A 16,073-nucleotide genomic window follows, 5' to 3' on the forward strand; every position below is an offset into this window, starting at 1 on the left:
GGATGCAGGTTTGATCCCTGGCCTCACTCAGTGGGTTAAAGGATCCAGTGTTGCTGTGAGGTGTGGTGTAGGCCCACACCTACAACTCCGGATTTGACCCCTAGCCTGGGAACTTACACATGCTGCAGGTGTGGCCTTAAAAAAAAGACCAAAAAAAGAAAAAGAATCTACAGGAGACTTTATATCATAATCTGCTCGTTATCCATTGAAGCAGGTGTTCTTATACAAGGTCATGTAGGCTTATTCAGGATTTTTCTTTGCTACTTTTGTGAATTTTTTTTTTTTTTAATTCCATACTCATGGTATCTGGAAGTTCCTGGGCCAGGGATTGAATCAGTTGTAGCTGTGACCTGAGCCACAGGTTTGGCAGTGCCTGATCCTTTAACCCACTGCACTGGGCCTCCACAGCAACCATTGCAGCTGGAGTCCTAACCCCCTGGACTACAGTGGGAACTCCTTTCTTTGCTATTTTTTGTAAGAAAAAAACATGAACTATCCAGTATCTTTGTATTTAGTTATTAACTGTAGATGGTAAATAAATATTTTACAAGCATGATGAAAAGGTGTCTCAATTTGCAAGTAACTCATTGAATAGCTTTTAGACATTTTAAGTATATAAAAATCAGGTTAATCAGCAAGAAACCCTTGCTTATGCACTAGGCCATGAGGTTTTCTCATTGACTCTGGGGATTTAAGGGATTAGAGGTATGTGATAGATTTTGGAAAAGGGAATCTGAGCGCTTCCCGTGAGGTCCAAGCTCAGATCTGCAGGTCCTGACTGCATGGTCTGTAAAAGCACTCATCCAGGGCACACGAACTTAAAATAGCTTTGTGATGGCAAAGGGTCCGTGTTCTGGGGTCCTCGTTCCAGCAGATTATTTTCTGGAGTTTTAAAATTTAAAGGACTTGATACCCACCTCCAAACAGAAATCTTTGAGCAAGTCCTTGGAGTTGCTGCCGAGCAGGGGAGCTGCTGGCCTGGCACAGTTCTCAGCTGAGCTCTGCAGAGTGGATGAAGTCATGGAGCCATTGCTCTTCCTGAAATGCCCTGGTATTCTCGAGGGTCATAAAGTCAGTCCTGTTGTCTGTGGGGCCTTGCTGCTGCTGAAGATCCTGCTGGGGGTGCGGGGGGTGGTCTACGTGTGAGCCAGCCATTCAGTGGTCAGGGGAACCTCACTTGTTAGGGATTCTGCCTTCTCATTGCCCCTTTCCCTCCACGCTTAGCCTTGAGAAGTGGCTTAGAAATTCCACTAAGGGAGTTCCCGTCGTGGCGCAGTGGTTAACGAATCCGACTAGGAACCATGAGGTTGCGGGTTCGGTCCCTGCCCTTGCTCAGTGGGTTAACGATCCGGCGTTGCCGTGAGCTGTGGTGTAGGTTGCAGACGCGGCTCGGATCCCGAGTTGCTGTGGCTCTGGCGTAGGCCAGTGGCTGCAGCTCTGAATAGACCCTTAGCCTGGGAACCTCCATATGCCGCAGGAGCGGCCCAAAGAAACAGCAAAAAGACAAACAAACAAACAAACAAACAAAAAAGAAATGCCACTAAGAAGAGGAAGTCGGAATTCCTGTAGTGGCTCAGCGGTTAGTGAACCCAGCTAGCATCCATGAGGACATGGGTTCAATCCCTGGCCTCGCTCAGTGTGTTAAGGATCTGGTGTTGCCATGAGCTGTGGTGTAGGTCGCAGACACGGCTTGGATCCTGAGTTGCTGTGGCTCTGGTGGCTACAACTCAAAGCAGTGATGAAAGGGATGGTTATCTGGAAATGTATTGGACAGTGGCTACAGCTCTGATTGGACTCCTAGCCTGGGAACCTCCATATGCTGCAAGTGTGGCCCTAAAAGACAAAAAGACCAAAAAAAAAAAGAAAGAGAAAGTCATCCGTCTCTGCTACAATTATCGGGTCTCCAGAGTGCTGTGCGAGGCCGGTTAGGAGAAGAAGCTGATCGGCGCTGTTTTTTCACTTTTCCTCTGTGTACGGCCCCTTCTACCTCAGTTTGTTTCCTAGCGGAGGAAGAATGTCAGGATCCGGTTAGTCTGAAAGCAGCTCTTATGACACTTAGAACCCTGATTTAGAGTGGAGTGTATCCCTGACTGAATCTTGTTTTCCAGCTGCACTTGTGATAGTTAATCCTTGCCTGTCTTGGTCCAGTCTTTGTCCCTTAGCATTTTTATTTCCCTCACATCTGTATTTCAGTACGATGCTTCTTAAGCTCATTTATCTTTCCCAGTCCAAGGCACGTATGAGCCAGAAATCTGTTGTAGACTTAGAGCCAGTCGGCAAGGTGATTCTGCCTGCTTCCAGCTGGGTAAGCAGAGAAATAGCGCCTAGAGGGTAGGGTTATGGAGATATATGGGTGGTCTTCCAGCCTCTCCTGGACAAATTATTATGAGACCACTTTCCAGAGTATCAGGCATAGATACTGGAAGTTGGAGGACCTGGTGAGTGATTCCTTCCTTTTCCCTGCTTGTGCTGAGACCAAATTGAGACACCCAGAAGTCAGGCAGATGGAGACCCAAATGTCACCATTACTTACCAGAAAAGTTTTTGGACAACTTGGCTCAAGTGGGCAGAAATGAATGGGCTTTTGAAAATCACAGCCTAGGATATGATAGACTTACCCAGCCACAGGCAGAGCAGGCCAACTGGGGGGCCTCCCCAGGTAGGACTGCCCCTGTAACACTGGCAGCATGGAGGTTAGAGGGTGTCATGTCCCCCCACCCCCACCCCCGGGCCCCAATCCCAACAGAAAACAGGGAGAGTGCAGAGCCAGCTCAGCAGCCACATGCGTTGTTCTTCCCCTAGGAAAGCGAAGGAAGCAAGGCCGGAGGCATTCCTCAGGCAAGGTCCTTCCTCAAGGAAGCAGGAAGCCAGGGGAAAGTGTGTTCCAGCCTCTGTCTCCTGACTCCCCGAGGCTGGCACGAAAGCGCCTCTGGAGCCAAACATGAGTTTGAGACCATCTCTGTCATTCGCGTGGGTAAGCATTTGCTCTTGTGACACTCAGTTAGTGACACACTAATGTTTTTCTTTCCCTTCTGCAGGAGACAGATTTTGTTTGTTTTGATGGAGGAAGAGACAATTTTGATAATTATAATGTCGAAGAACTTTTAGGATTTTTGGAATTGTATGATTCGGCGCCTGGAGACTCTGAGGAAGTTCAAGAAAAAACTTCTCAGCAGGTGGAAGAACCTCCTGAAGCGTCCGAGGAAAGTGACCCTGAACCTGAACCAGGAGAACCCAGCTCGCAGGAAAGTGAAAGTGTATTCTCAGAAAACACTGAGGAACCCAGGGAAAGACAGGAGGCTCAGAAGAGCCACCCTCATGGAAGCAGTCAAACAGATCCCGCTCAGGGAGAGCAGTCTTCTTTCGAACCTTTTGGAGAAATGCTGCAAGATAAGTTAAAAGTGCCAGAAAGCGAACGCAGCAAAACCAGCAATAGTTCTCAGGTCTCCAATGAGCAGGAGAAGATTGATGCTTATAAACTTTTGAAAACAGAAATGACTCTGGACTTGAAAACCAAATTCGGCTCAACTGCCGACGCATTTGTATCTGACGATGAGACAACCAGATTTGTTACCTCCTTAGAGGACGATTTTGATGAGGAGCTGGAAGGTGAGTACTACACCGTGGGGAAGGAAGAAGAGGAGAACAAAGACGGCGTGGATGACCTCCCACTACTCACCTTCGTGGATGGAGAAGATCCAGCTCCGGCGAAGTCTGGCGTTGAGAAGCATCCAACAGAGAAAGAGCAGACTTGGAAGGAAGCCAGTCGGGCTGGGGAGACTCAGCCCCCCGGCATCCAGTATGGTGAGAAAAATGCAGAGGAAGATAGCACCTTCTCCGTGGTGGCAGAAGGTGAGGAAAACACAGGTGCGGATTTGGAGACTTGGGATTCGAAGGAAGCAAAGGCTGGTGATGAAGCATCCGTCCCGGGTCGCAACGTGGGGACAGCACGACCAGCCTCGGCTTCTGGCGACCCCGAAGAGGCAGCCGATGGCCTTCGGAAGGTGGAAGTCCCCAGAAGCAGTCAAGACCAGGACCCAGAGGCGCCCGCAGAACTTCACGTTCAAGGGCAAGGGCGGGAGGCCGAGCGGCCGGGGAGGGACCTGGCGGCGCGGGAGGCAGCGGGATTAGAGGACAAGACGCGCCGAAGCGGGAGCCGGCACGCTTCTGCCCAGAGCGGCCACCCCAGCCCTCCGCCCGCCGCCAAAGAGGATGCAGAGACATTTCTATCGGCCTTTGCCAGCAAAGAGAATGACCTGGAAGGAGCCGCTGTTCATATCTCGAAAGACTGGCCCGGGGAGGAACAGCCCGGAGCACAGCGGTTGGAAGGCGGCTCGGAGGGCGCCTCGGTGGCTAGAGCTGCAGGGATCCCGGGGGCCGAGCGGGAGCTTGGACAGGCCCCCTCGGGGATCGCAGCGCCCCGGACCGACAGTCAGCCTGATGCTTCCAGGGCCCGCGGGGAGGAGGACGGCGGCTCAGGAATCGGCCCAGCCCCACCGCCGCTCTCGGGGGAGCACCTGGGTGAGGACCAGCCCGGGAAATCTCAAAACCGGACTCGATTCTCCTCCCCCGATGCACCTGCTCCGCCAAGAAACCCGGGGGAAGAGGGTCCCGCTCCGGGAAGCAGCCTTTCCGGGCCACAGGAAGGAGGCGCCGCCGCCGCATTTCCCCAGCAAGGGAGCGACGACGGGGGACTCTCAGATCAGGAGGCCGCTGAGGATGCCCCGGAGGAGGGGCCTGCCCATCGCCGCGAGCCCGCGGCGGCCCCGCGGGAAGCAGGGGTGACCGAGGTGCCAGGTCTCCGCCCGGAACACCCGGAAGCAGACGAGGACGATTACGCCCCCGAAGAGCTGTTGGAGGATGAAAACGCTGTGAGTGCGAAGCGGTCTAAAGAAATGAGCCCCGAGGCTGAGGACGCGGGCTTAGATGCTGACCCACAGGCCTCTGCAAAAGCGCTTTTAGGTGCTGTTCATGCTGATCCAGAACCTGGAGAAAACAAAGGGGAGACCAATAATACGGTGGAAACTGGAAGAAAAAGTGACCCTGCGGGTGAAGGCGTGGACGCACGAGGCGGGGATCCCAGTAGTCCGGTGGTGGAAAAAGGAGGAAGCTCCCTCGTGGGTCAGAAGGGACAGAGCCCCTCTGAGGAACGCGACCTTCCCAAGAGAGCCAATCAGACTGCAGGGTTAGGGGCCGCATCTCAGCATAAAGCTCCGGATTATTTTAACGAAGACGGCCTCCAGGAACCCCCGGGGGCGCCAGGGCTCCTGGGGAAGCCTGGGGCAGAACTCTTGAAAGAGGATGAGGAGGACGTGGCGAAACTGGTGGACGCAGGGCTCCGGGGGTCCGCTCCTGAGGACCAGGACAGTGACCCGCCCCCCTGGGCGCCACACGCACCTGTTCAGCAGGAGCTCGGCGTCCCCCGGGAGGACTTGCCTATAATCGGCAGCTTCTTTAAAGAGCAGCAGTCCCTGGAGCGCTTCCAGAAGTACTTTGACGTCCAGGAGCTGGAAGCCCTGTTCCAGGAAATGTCCTCCAAGCTGAAGTCGGCGCAGCGGGAGAGCCTGCCCTACAACGTGGAGAAAGTCCTAGATAAGGTCTTCCGTGCTTCCGAGTCCCACATTCTGAGCGTGGCAGAGGAGATGCTCGACACTCGCGTGACCGAAGACAGAGACCCGGCGATGAGGGACAGCATCTTCAGCGAAGAGGCTGCTGTGCTCGATGACGTTCACGAACTGATCTATTTTGTCAGGTACACATACTCCGCGAAGGAGGAGGCCGCGCCCCTGGCAGCCGCGCAGCCTGCGGAGGAGGGCCGGCCTGGACCTGCGGAGGAGAGTTCGGCTGGACCTGCGGAGGAGAGTTCGGCTGGACCTGCGGAGGAGAGTTCGGCTGGACCTGCGGAGGAGAGTTCCGCTGGACCTGCGGAGGAGAGTTCGGCTGGACCTGCGGAGGAGAGTTTGGCTGGACCTGCGGAGGAGAGTTCGGCTGGACCTGCAGAAGGTGAGGTGCCTGCCTGTGACCCCCTGGTGTTGGGCTCCAGGTACGGGTGTGGGGCTGGGGGGCTCTGAAGGGCCTCGCGCCCTATTTGTAAAGCTTTGTCCCCAGTTCACAGCGGCCCAGAGGCGAGGGGCAGCACAGTGACGGCCTCATGACCCGTCCAGTCTTTCTTGTAGATGGGGGTGTGGATAAGGATTTCTTGCCCTCTTCCTCCCTTAGACAGCTGAGACTGGCAAGCATTCTCAAAAGGAAACTATAAAAAGATAAAGCCACACATAAGAAATGATGTATAAAATAGACCTGTTGACATAGTACATGTTTCATGCAAAAGTATGAGAGGGGTTTTTTTCTTTTTTCTTTTTTGGCCAACCGGGTCACATACGAAGTTCCTGGGCCAGGGATCAGACCCAAGCCACAGTTGTGACCTATGCCACAGTTGTGGCAAGGCTGGATCCTTTAACCCACTGTGCCAGGGATTGAACCTGTGTCCTGGCACTGCAGAAATATAGCCGATACTGTTGTGCTGCAGCCGGAACTCCATGAAAGGGCTTTTTTGAACACATTTTCTTCATCGTCAAATCACTGCTCTCTGTCTAAGGATTTACTGGCATAGCGCTTAACTTGATGCCTTGCCTGAGTGAGTCCTTTCTTCCCCCTAATTTTTTTTTGGGGGGCGGGGTTGGGGGGAGTGTGTACTACTGCAGCACATAGGAGTTCCCAGGCTAGGGGTCGGGGCAGCAGCTGCTGGCCTGCACCACAGCCACAGCAATGCAGGATCCAAGCTGCATCTGTGACCTACACCACAGCTCACAGCAACACCAGATCCTTAAGCCACTGAGCAAGGCCAGGAATTGAACCCGGGTCCTCATGGATACTAGGCAGGTTTATAACCCTCTGAGCCACAGAGGGAACTGCCCCCCCCCCACTTCCATCTATGCTATGTGCATAGGTGAGTTAAATTCTACCCAGCCATCGGGTTCTCACGTTCAGATTAATCCAGGACAAACCAGGACACAGAGCCTCTAACAGAGCACTTGATGCAGAAGCCATCCAGTAAATAAACAGTGAGTGAACGGACCCTGAGCCAGCGTCTCATAGAAGCTGGTTCCTGGCTCATGCTCTTTTCTCTGCCCACATGCTTTTCAAACGGAGATGTGTGAGCTGAGAGTATCTCCCTGGGCGCAGAGACCACAGGAGGAGTGTCTTCCCAGGCTGCCTGGGGTCCCGAGCATTTGGAGCTGGGAACACTTTTATATGTAGTCAAAGCTCTACTGTGGATTCGAATGCAAGACTCAAATGAATCTCAGGCTAAACTATGGGGTTTCAAAGACATTCGTCTTCACTGTGGGTCACACTGGGCTGTGCCCTGAGCCTCTCGGGGACAGAGAAGAGTATGCTCCTTCCGACTCATAGAGGTTCTTTGAAACCATCCGAGCGGCCCTTCTGCCAGCTGCTGCCGCCCGTAGGGCCCTTCTCTGCGCCAGCTCTGACCGAGCACACTTATGTATGGAGGGGCTCGGGTCTCTCCGCGTGGGATACGTGTTTCCTGTTTCTGACCCGCCTCTCCTTTTGCACCTTTGTCCGTGTAGGGCAGGTGCTGCGGCACCAAGGGAAGTTAGCGTATCAGAGTCGTACCATAAACACATTTAGTGATCAACACCTTTGGGATAAGAGTTTCTTTGTACGTTTTCTGCTGTAGATTAGCCATCTGTGAAGTGAGAGGAAAGCAGCTGAAACTCTTACTTCCGAGCCCGGGTGTGCCCCACAGGTGCCAGCACAGCGGGCAGGATGAGGGCCCTGGGGTGGGTGGGGAGGGAGTGCTGGGCGGGAGCGTGGTTGGGCTCTGCCAGCGCGGGGCTCTCTTTTTCCCGTAGACATCCAGCCACCGCTGGAGGAGAGCGGCCCACAGGAGAGCACAGCAGCTCTTACCATGCAGATTCCTGAGGAGCCCAGCCGCGTGCATCAACCCGTGACCAGGGACATGGGTCCCTTAGAAGCGTCCCAAAAACCGGAGACTGAGAAAGCCAGAAACCCAGGTAAATAAAGCTCGCTTATTTTTCCTCTACAAAGTAGAGGCCCGTCCTAAAGGAGGCCTTCTAGGAGTTCCCGTCGTGGCTCAGTGGTAACCAACCAGACTAGCATCCATCAGGATGTAGGTTCAATCCCTGGACTCCCTCAGTGGGTTAAGGATCCAGGGTTGCCATGAGCTGCTGTGTAGGTTGCAGAGGTGGCTCAGATCTGGTGTTGCTGTGGTGTAGGCAGCTGTAGCTCAGATTCCACCCCTAGCCCAGGAACTTCCATATGCTGCCAGCTGCAGCTGTAAAAAAAATAAATAAACGAATAAAAGAACAGATTCGAGGAGACAGTACAGAACTTTGCGGTACATAATAGTACAGTGTGGACACTCGTGATCCTCGGTCACCGAGCGCAGTAAACATCCCTCGGACAGCAGCTTGTTTCATTTGAATTGAGAAAGTTGTTTTAGGAGGTCCTGTCGTGGCGCAGTGGTTAACGAATCCGACTAGGAGCCATGAGGTTGCGGGTTCGATCCCTGGGCTTGCTCAGTGGGTTAAGGATCTGGTGTAGCCGTGAGCTGTGGTGTAGGTTGCAGACATGGCTCGGATCCCACATTGCTGTGGCTCTGGCATAGACCCGTGGCTACAGCTCCAATTTGACCCCTAGCCTGGGAACCTCCATGTGCCGCAGGAAGCGGCCCTAGAAAAGGCAAAAAAAAGAAGAAAAAAAAAGTTGTTTTAAAAAAAATTTTTTTTAATAATGCAGCCCAAATAATAGCATCACCAGCTTTTAAGTTTTGTGTAGCTCATTCTTTGCACCAGTCGACCACAAGAACTTCTGACTGTGTTACTCTGTCTCTCGAGTATGATGATGAGACATCATTCCAGCTTTGTGTTTTTAGAGGCCATGGTCTCTAACTGGGTACAGCATCACCGTGTGATACCATAGGCCTAGCAGCCCTGGGCTGCCCCCCCCCGCCCCCCACCCTCTTCAAAGTATAGGGGAAGTCAGAGTAGGAATCGAAGTTCAGCTAATTGAGAAGGAATGGCATATCAGAGGTCTCCCATATTCCAGAGGGTATTGCAATCATATATAATACTCTCTAATTCTACTTTTTGTTTTATTTTATTTTTTATTTTTTATTTTTTTTATGGCTGCATCCACAGCACATGGAAGTCCCCAGGCTAGGGGCTGAATCGGAGCTACAGCTGCTGGCTTACACGACAGCTCGCTGGATCCTTAAACCCATTGAGTGAGACCAGCGACGAAACCTGCATCCTCATGGACACTATCTTGGGTTCTTAACCTGCTGAGCCACAGTGGGAACGCCATACTCTGTATTTCTAAACTCTTGTACTTCAAAAAGATTCTGCTTGTTGAGAAAGAGTCATATACCAATAAGACTTGCTATTTTCTTGCTCAAAAACTTTTACGGTTAGGAAAGACTTTGCTTGCAAAATCTTTAAAAACAGATGTTTTTAAAACAGATGTTTTCAGAGTTTTGTTGTGACGCAACAGAAATGAATCCGGCTAGTATCCACGAGGATGCAGGTTCGATCCCTGGCCCTGCTCAGTGGGTTAAGGATCCCTTCAGGTAGAGCTGGAACTCTACCTCTTCTCCAGAGCTGCAAGCCTGGCCCTGTCCTCTGTGCAGTCCCCTCTGGTCTCTCTCGGTGTTTACCATATTTTCTTTTGTGTAGCTGTCATTCACCCGTTCAGCAAGTGGTTGCTGAGTGCCTGCCAGGTGCCAGATGCCACGCCAAGTATGGGTGCGAGTTTGCAGACCGACACCCTTCGTCTGCAGTTTCTGTACTGTGCTTTACTAGCACTAAATAAATGTTTATTAGATGTGATGATATGGCAGTTCCTATTGTGGCTCAGCAGGCTAAGAACCCAACAGAGTGTCCGTGAGGACGCGGGTTCGATCCCTGGCCTTGCTCAGTGGGTTAAGGATCTGGCATTGCTGGGAGCTGTGGTGTAGGTTGCAGATGAGGCTTGGATCTGGCGTGGCTGTGGCTGTGGCGTAGGTCGGCAGTCGTAGCTCTGACTTGACCCTAGCCTGGGGACCTCCATATGCCTTGGGTGAGGCCCTAAAAAGAAAAAAAATGTGGTAGTGTGAATATGGGAAAAGTATAAAGTTCTGTTTTTCTCATTTCCTGTGAGTCTTCATTGTTCTGAGAGCAGGTGCATTGCCAGGGGTGTGATGGAGGGGCTGGTGGTGGGTCGAGTGGATTGGAGATACATTCATTTTATAACTGAAGGGTGTGATGGCTCTAATGGGGGTTCTGACTCTTTTTAAATATGTAAAAGTCACTGGGAGAACTACATATCCAGGCATAGTGACTGGTATTTAGCGGGCACTCGATAAATACTTAAAACGAAGAGAAACAATTCCAACTCTGAAGCATAAATAAAATATTAGCTTGCTTTCTCCCTCAATTTCAGGGCTATTCACAACCGAAGGCACTCCTGTTATGGATGCTGTTGGTGCCAAAAAGCAACTAGAAACCAGCGCTGAAGAAGCAGCCGGTGTCACGCCTTTGGACAATGCAATTCTTCTCATATGTTCAATGGTATTTTGTTTAACTAAGATGGTAAGTTTAACATATATAGTTTCTTTGAATAGAATGCTGATTATTACAGTTTTCAAGCTGATTCCAAGCATGAGGTGAAGAATCACAGTGTCTTTGTGGCAACTGCTCCTGAGCCTTTGAGGATAGTCTCTGAAACATGCCAGGTGTATGATGCCGGTGGGTTCTTAGTTCAGGTCAGCACAGTGTATGCACACCTGTGAAATAGGGTTCTTTTTTTCCCACCTTTTTATCTTTCTTTTTCTTTTTTTTAAATTACAGTTGATTTACAGTGGCGTGTCAATTTCTGCTGTACAGCACAGTGACCCAGTCACACCTATATCTACATTCCTTGTTCTCATATTATCTTCCATCATGTTCTATCACAAGAGACTGGTTATAGCTCCCAGTGCTGTACAGCAGGACCTCATTGCTTATCCATAAAAAAAAAAACGAAATAATGCCATCTGCAGCCACATGGGTGCGACTGGAGATTCTCATACTAAGCGAAGTAAGTCAGAAAGGGAAAGACAAATACCATAGGATATCACTTATATGTGAACTCTAAAATGTGGCGCCAGTGAACCTTTCTGCAGAACAGAAACAGACTCACAGAGAGGAACCGTGGTTCTTCCCCCAGGGACCTTTCAGTCTAGCGGGGGATATCGACCTCCACCTGAGACCTGCTGTGACCCAGAAGGCAGAGAAAGCCTTACCCCACGGTGGAAGCGTGTGTGGAATAGACTGGTTCCCTGCCGTGGCAGGTGGGTCAGAGCAGGTCAGATGAGCCCAGACCTGTTTTGAGCAGAGTCGAAGGGCCCGTGTGAATTTGTCCAGAAGCTTATCTAAGCCTTTGAAGGTTTTAAGCAGGAAAGGAGTATGGCCATATTTTTTCTTAGAAAGAGTCCCTTATAGCTGAGTATTTATTCAGATGCGTCTTTCTAACCAGAGTCCTGATCCAAAGGAGACATTTAATTTGTCCAGAAGCTTATCTGCGCTTTCTAGGGCTTAGCGCCCCCTTGTGGTATTTGTTGAAATTGGAGGTTTTTCTTGGTAAATTATGGGACCCAGCAAGCTTTCACAATTTGGAGGCCAAGTTGTCCTTGGGGCTATAAAGTATCCTCTCCAACAAAAACATTTTTTTCCTGGGTTCTGTTATTTCAGGACTTTTGTAGGAAAGGGTCATTTTTTGTTCTGTAAAACACATGGGTTTTCAGGGAGGTCCATCATTTGGAAGCTTGGGCAAATGACTAAAGTTTGAACCTCAGCTTCCTCACCTTTAAAGCGCAGATAATGCCTAAGGCAGTCATTACAAGAACTGAATTAATTTCGGGCGTCCAGTGTCTAGTGCAGAGCCTGGCATCTTGTAGGATCTCATGCCCTGCCAGCTTCTCACTGGGATGGTCAGAGGGCAGTATGAAGACACTGAATCCCTGGGGAATTCAGGAGAAAGGCCCCCAGGATGGGACGGAAGGAGGGACCCCGAGCATTCTTCAGTTTTCTCCATGGTTTTGGTAGTGGCGGCTGCCCCGCAGTGAGGCGTGTGTGACCTGTGCAGTTGGAATAATGAAACTGTCAGTGACGAAGGCTGCCGCGGAATTCGAGTTTGGTTATATCTGCATGAATCATCATCACTCCTAAGATGTACCATCCTCAGATGTGGGAGGGACTCTCTGTCCACTTCATCTGTGGACATGGTGGCTGCTGCCCTAGGCCTGGGTGGGGACAGAGAAGTGGCGGAGGAGACGGTCTCTGCCCGCGGGATGATGGGAGAAGATGCAGACATGAAGGGCAAGGGGAAGGGCTCGCGTTGCAGAGTAGCCATGATTTGAAAGGTGTTGGCGCAAGAACAGCATGTACAGAGTGTGGTGTGAGGAATGGAAGAATCTAAGAGATATAAAGCATAATTCTGATTTCTGAAAGGCGTAAGAAAAGGGCGTGGTGGCTCAGACGATAAGGATCCAGTGTCGTCGCAGCTATGGCGCAGGTCTCTGCAGCGGTGCAGGGTCAGTCCCTGACTTGGGAAGTTCTGCGTGCCGCAGGCATGGCTTAAAATCTCATTAAAAAGAAAAAGCTATATCAAATATGTGTGAACATTGGAAAACACATGAAATAGCTTTTGTGGAGTATCAAGTACGTGGTATACATAGTTATTTGGTAGATCTGGGGAGCAGTGGGTACTGACTTTGGGAAAATCGTGCCAGAAAATCAGATGCCTGGATGACCAGTTAATGGAATCTCAGGACTGGGAGGGACCTGAGAGGGCAGGCAGTCTAGCTTTTCACCAAACTGCAGTACTTTCCTCCACGGCAGCCCTGACTAGTAGTGATGCGGTCTAGGCATCAACACTTCCTGCTGGGGGCAGCTTACCTTATAAGGCTGTATCTTGTTCCGTGTTTATTCTTATATCCACTCTGTATTTTCCTCCATGTGATTTTTTTCCCCCTCGAATATAATTCCTTTTCTACATAGTAATCCTTTAAATATTGGAAGTTATGCTTTAAATTGTTTTTTTCAGTGCTTTGGTGTGGAAAATTTCAAAATAGTAACAGTAGAGAGAGAGAATAATGAAATGAAATCCCGGGCCCATCATCCAGCTCCATGGTACTTCCTTAATATTGCCCATGATTTGACACTCTTCGAAATGCCCTCCCTTCCTTTTCAAATTGTTCTTACCCAATTCAGCCTCTTGTGGAGGTCCAGAATTTATAGGGGGTTGCTATATGAATTAAATCCGTTTCAATCAGCTATAAATTGCCTATAACAAAGCGCACCCCGTTTAGGAATATGGCCGAGTGAGTTTTAACAAACGGACACACCCACGTGAAAACAGCCCTAACCAGAGATGGGACGTTCCCTTCCTTCGAGGAGGTTCCCTCGTGTGCTTTCCCAGTGTATTTTATCTTACGAGAAACCGCCACACCATTCTCAGCAATGACTGTGCCATTCTCTACCTCCACCAACAATTTATAAGGTTCCTAGCTGGTCACATATTTGCCTGGTATTATCACTCGTAAATTGTAGCCATTCTTGTGGGCCTGCCTTTGAGGTTTCATTGCCTTTCTTGATGCTTTGATATTGAGCACTTTTTCATGTGCCCACACTTTTTTGTGGGTTTGTGTGTGAACTAGCTCTTCAGCTCTTTTGCCTCTTTTGAAACTGGGGTTTTGTCTTTGGAATTTTAACAGTTCCTCATATTCATATATTTTGGATACAACACCTCTGTCAGATACATATTGTTCTGGCTTGGGCTTTCAGTTTCTTCTTTTGTTTTGTTTTGTTTCTGTATTTTTAGGGCCGCACCTGCAGCATATGGAAGTTCAACTGGAGCTGCAGCTGCCGGCCTACACCACAGCCTCAGCAACGAGGGATCCGAGCTGTGTCTGCGACCTACATCGCAGCTCATGGCAACACTGGATCCTTAACCCTCTGAGCGAGGTCAGGGATCAAACCCACATCCTCATGGATACTAGTCAGGTTCATTACTGCTCAGCCATGACAGGAACTCCTACTTCATGATTTTTGATCTTGTAAGTGATATCTTTTTTACATTTTATTTATAATTATTTTTTTGCTGACATAGAAATATAATTGATTTTTGTGTATCCACCTTGTATCTTACTAAATTTACCTATTATTTACTTATGATCTTACTAAATTATCTATTATTTTTAGGCAGGGGTTGTAGATTTCATAGGATTCTCTGTATTTGATCATGTCATCTATGAATAAACACACTTTTTTAAAAAGTCAGGTTAATTAAGGTTAATTAAACCCTAATTTACATCTAGTAAAATTCACCCTTTCTGTGTACAGTTCTATGAGTTTTCACATTATTTTTTCAAATTTTTTGGGGGGCCCTGTTCTCTTGCCTCTTCTTCTGGAACTCTAACTGTACTTATGTAATAGTTCCACAGGTCACCAAGGCTCTGTTCTTTTTTGTTGTTGTTTTTCTAGTACTTACTCTTGCTGTCTTTAAGTTCATTGATCTTTTCTTTTATAGTATCTAATCTGCTGTTCTGCCTAGCAAGTGAATTTTTTATTTGTTATTTTACTTTTTAGTTCTAAAGGTTCTCCTAGTCCTACTTTATATCTTCCATTTCTCTCCTCTGTATGGTCATTAAAAAAAAATTCTTAAACATCTTTTAAAGTGATTCTTTTAAAGCCCTCTAAAGCTAATATTCTGTCATCTCTTACAATTTCTTGGTCTATCTTCATAGGTTGATTTCTCTCTTAGTTATGGGATACATTTGCCTGCCTTTCTTCATGTCTAGTTTTGTGGGGTTTGTTTGTTTGTTTGTCTTTTGGATGCTAGGCACTGTGAATGGTGATGGGTGCCTGGATTTTGGTGGCTTCTGTTAAAAAGTGTTGAAGTTTGTTTTGCTAGGCTGTTAAGTCACTTGTGGATTAGCTTGATCCTCTCCAGTCTTATTTTTAAGATTTGTTAGGAGGTGCAGTGCATACAGTCGTTTTTACTCTAGGGTGAGTGTTGCCCTGCTACTATGGTGTGATTTTTCTGGACTCTGCTAAAGGCCTTCAGCATTCATTAAGGTCAATTCATGCTGACTGGCTGGAATACAGATGTCTCCCAGCTCTGTGTTAACTGGAATTTTCAGCTTCCAGCCTCCTTATTTATAGTTGTTCTTTTTGCCTGTAGTTGTTCTTTGCCAGTCCTCGAGGAATCTTACTTATACAGGTGCAGCTCTGAATTCAGCCCAAGACCGAAGGAGACAGCCGTGCGGATTTCTAATTTTTTTTTTTTTTTTTGTAGTTCTTATTGCGGCATATTTCAGGCACTTCAGTCTCCCTAAACCCTGATCTCTGCCTCCTCAGCAAGTTTGGCATATTCTGCTTGCTGTCTCCCTCCCTGTATTAAGGTCTTAAAAGTGCCTCCAGGTAGAAAGCTGAGAGAGCACGGGGCTTTCCTCATTTGTTTCCTTTCCCTCAGGAGTCACAGTTATGTGCTGCCTGTTGTTCTCTATCTGAAAAATAGTTTTTCATGTATTTTGCCAGTTTTCCAGGATTTTCTTTTCCTTCTTTCTTTTCTTTCTTTCTTTCTTTCTTTCTTTCTTTCTTTCTTTCTTTCTTTCTTTCTTTCTTTCTTTCTTTCTTTCTCTTTTTGGCTTTTTATGGTCACACTTGCAGCACATGGAAGTTCCCAGGCTAGGAGTAGAATTGGAGCTGTCGCTGGCAGCCTACACCACAGCCACCGCCATGCTAGATCCGAGCCACATCTGCAACCTATGCCTCAGCTCATGGCAACTCTGGATCCTTAACCCACTGAGCAAGGCCAGGGATTGAACCCACATCCTTATGGATACTAATTAAATTCTTAACCCACTGAGCCACGATGAGAACTCCTACAGTTATTTTCAATGGCAAGGCAAGCATCCCATCAGTTACTCTGTCTATAGATGTTTGCTTTTGTTTGTTGGAATGTATTCATTGAAGAAACAGGTTTGGCTTGGCTTCCTGGGGGTATCATGG

At 48.9% G+C, this 16,073-nt stretch overlaps 2 protein-coding genes across 7 annotated transcripts in view; both read left to right on the forward strand.

Moving 5' to 3' along the window:
* DISP1 (dispatched RND transporter family member 1) overlaps nt 1-16,073 on the forward strand; it is a 1,033,384-nt gene that overhangs the window by 707,475 nt on the left and 309,836 nt on the right. The window lies entirely within an intron of this gene.
* The window catches only part of MIA3 (MIA SH3 domain ER export factor 3), a 50,904-nt gene that overhangs the window by 7,344 nt on the left and 27,487 nt on the right, over nt 1-16,073 (forward strand). For 4 of the 6 annotated variants that reach the window (XR_014817342.1, XR_014817341.1, XM_021064133.2 and 1 more), the window contains exons 4-6: nt 3,039-6,003; nt 7,875-8,036; nt 10,462-10,610. Coding sequence is in view for 2 of the 6 variants with exons in the window: in XM_021064133.2 (XP_020919792.2) it covers nt 3,039-6,003; nt 7,875-8,036; nt 10,462-10,610 (3,276 nt within the window). In the remaining 4 variants the exon portion in view is untranslated. Of the gene's footprint in view, nt 1-3,038; nt 6,004-7,874; nt 8,179-8,565; nt 8,748-10,461; nt 13,941-13,987; nt 14,336-16,073 lie in introns of those variants that run through there. The other 2 variants (XR_014817343.1, XR_014817344.1) reach the window with 2 other exon arrangements.

Source organism: Sus scrofa, chromosome 10 (assembly GCF_054392235.1).
Source record: "Sus scrofa isolate SSC_HxYL_T2T_F1_AM1 chromosome 10, Sscrofa_HxYL_maternal_Yorkshire_Landrace_v2.0, whole genome shotgun sequence".
Classification (NCBI taxonomy): Eukaryota; Metazoa; Chordata; class Mammalia; order Artiodactyla; family Suidae; genus Sus; species Sus scrofa.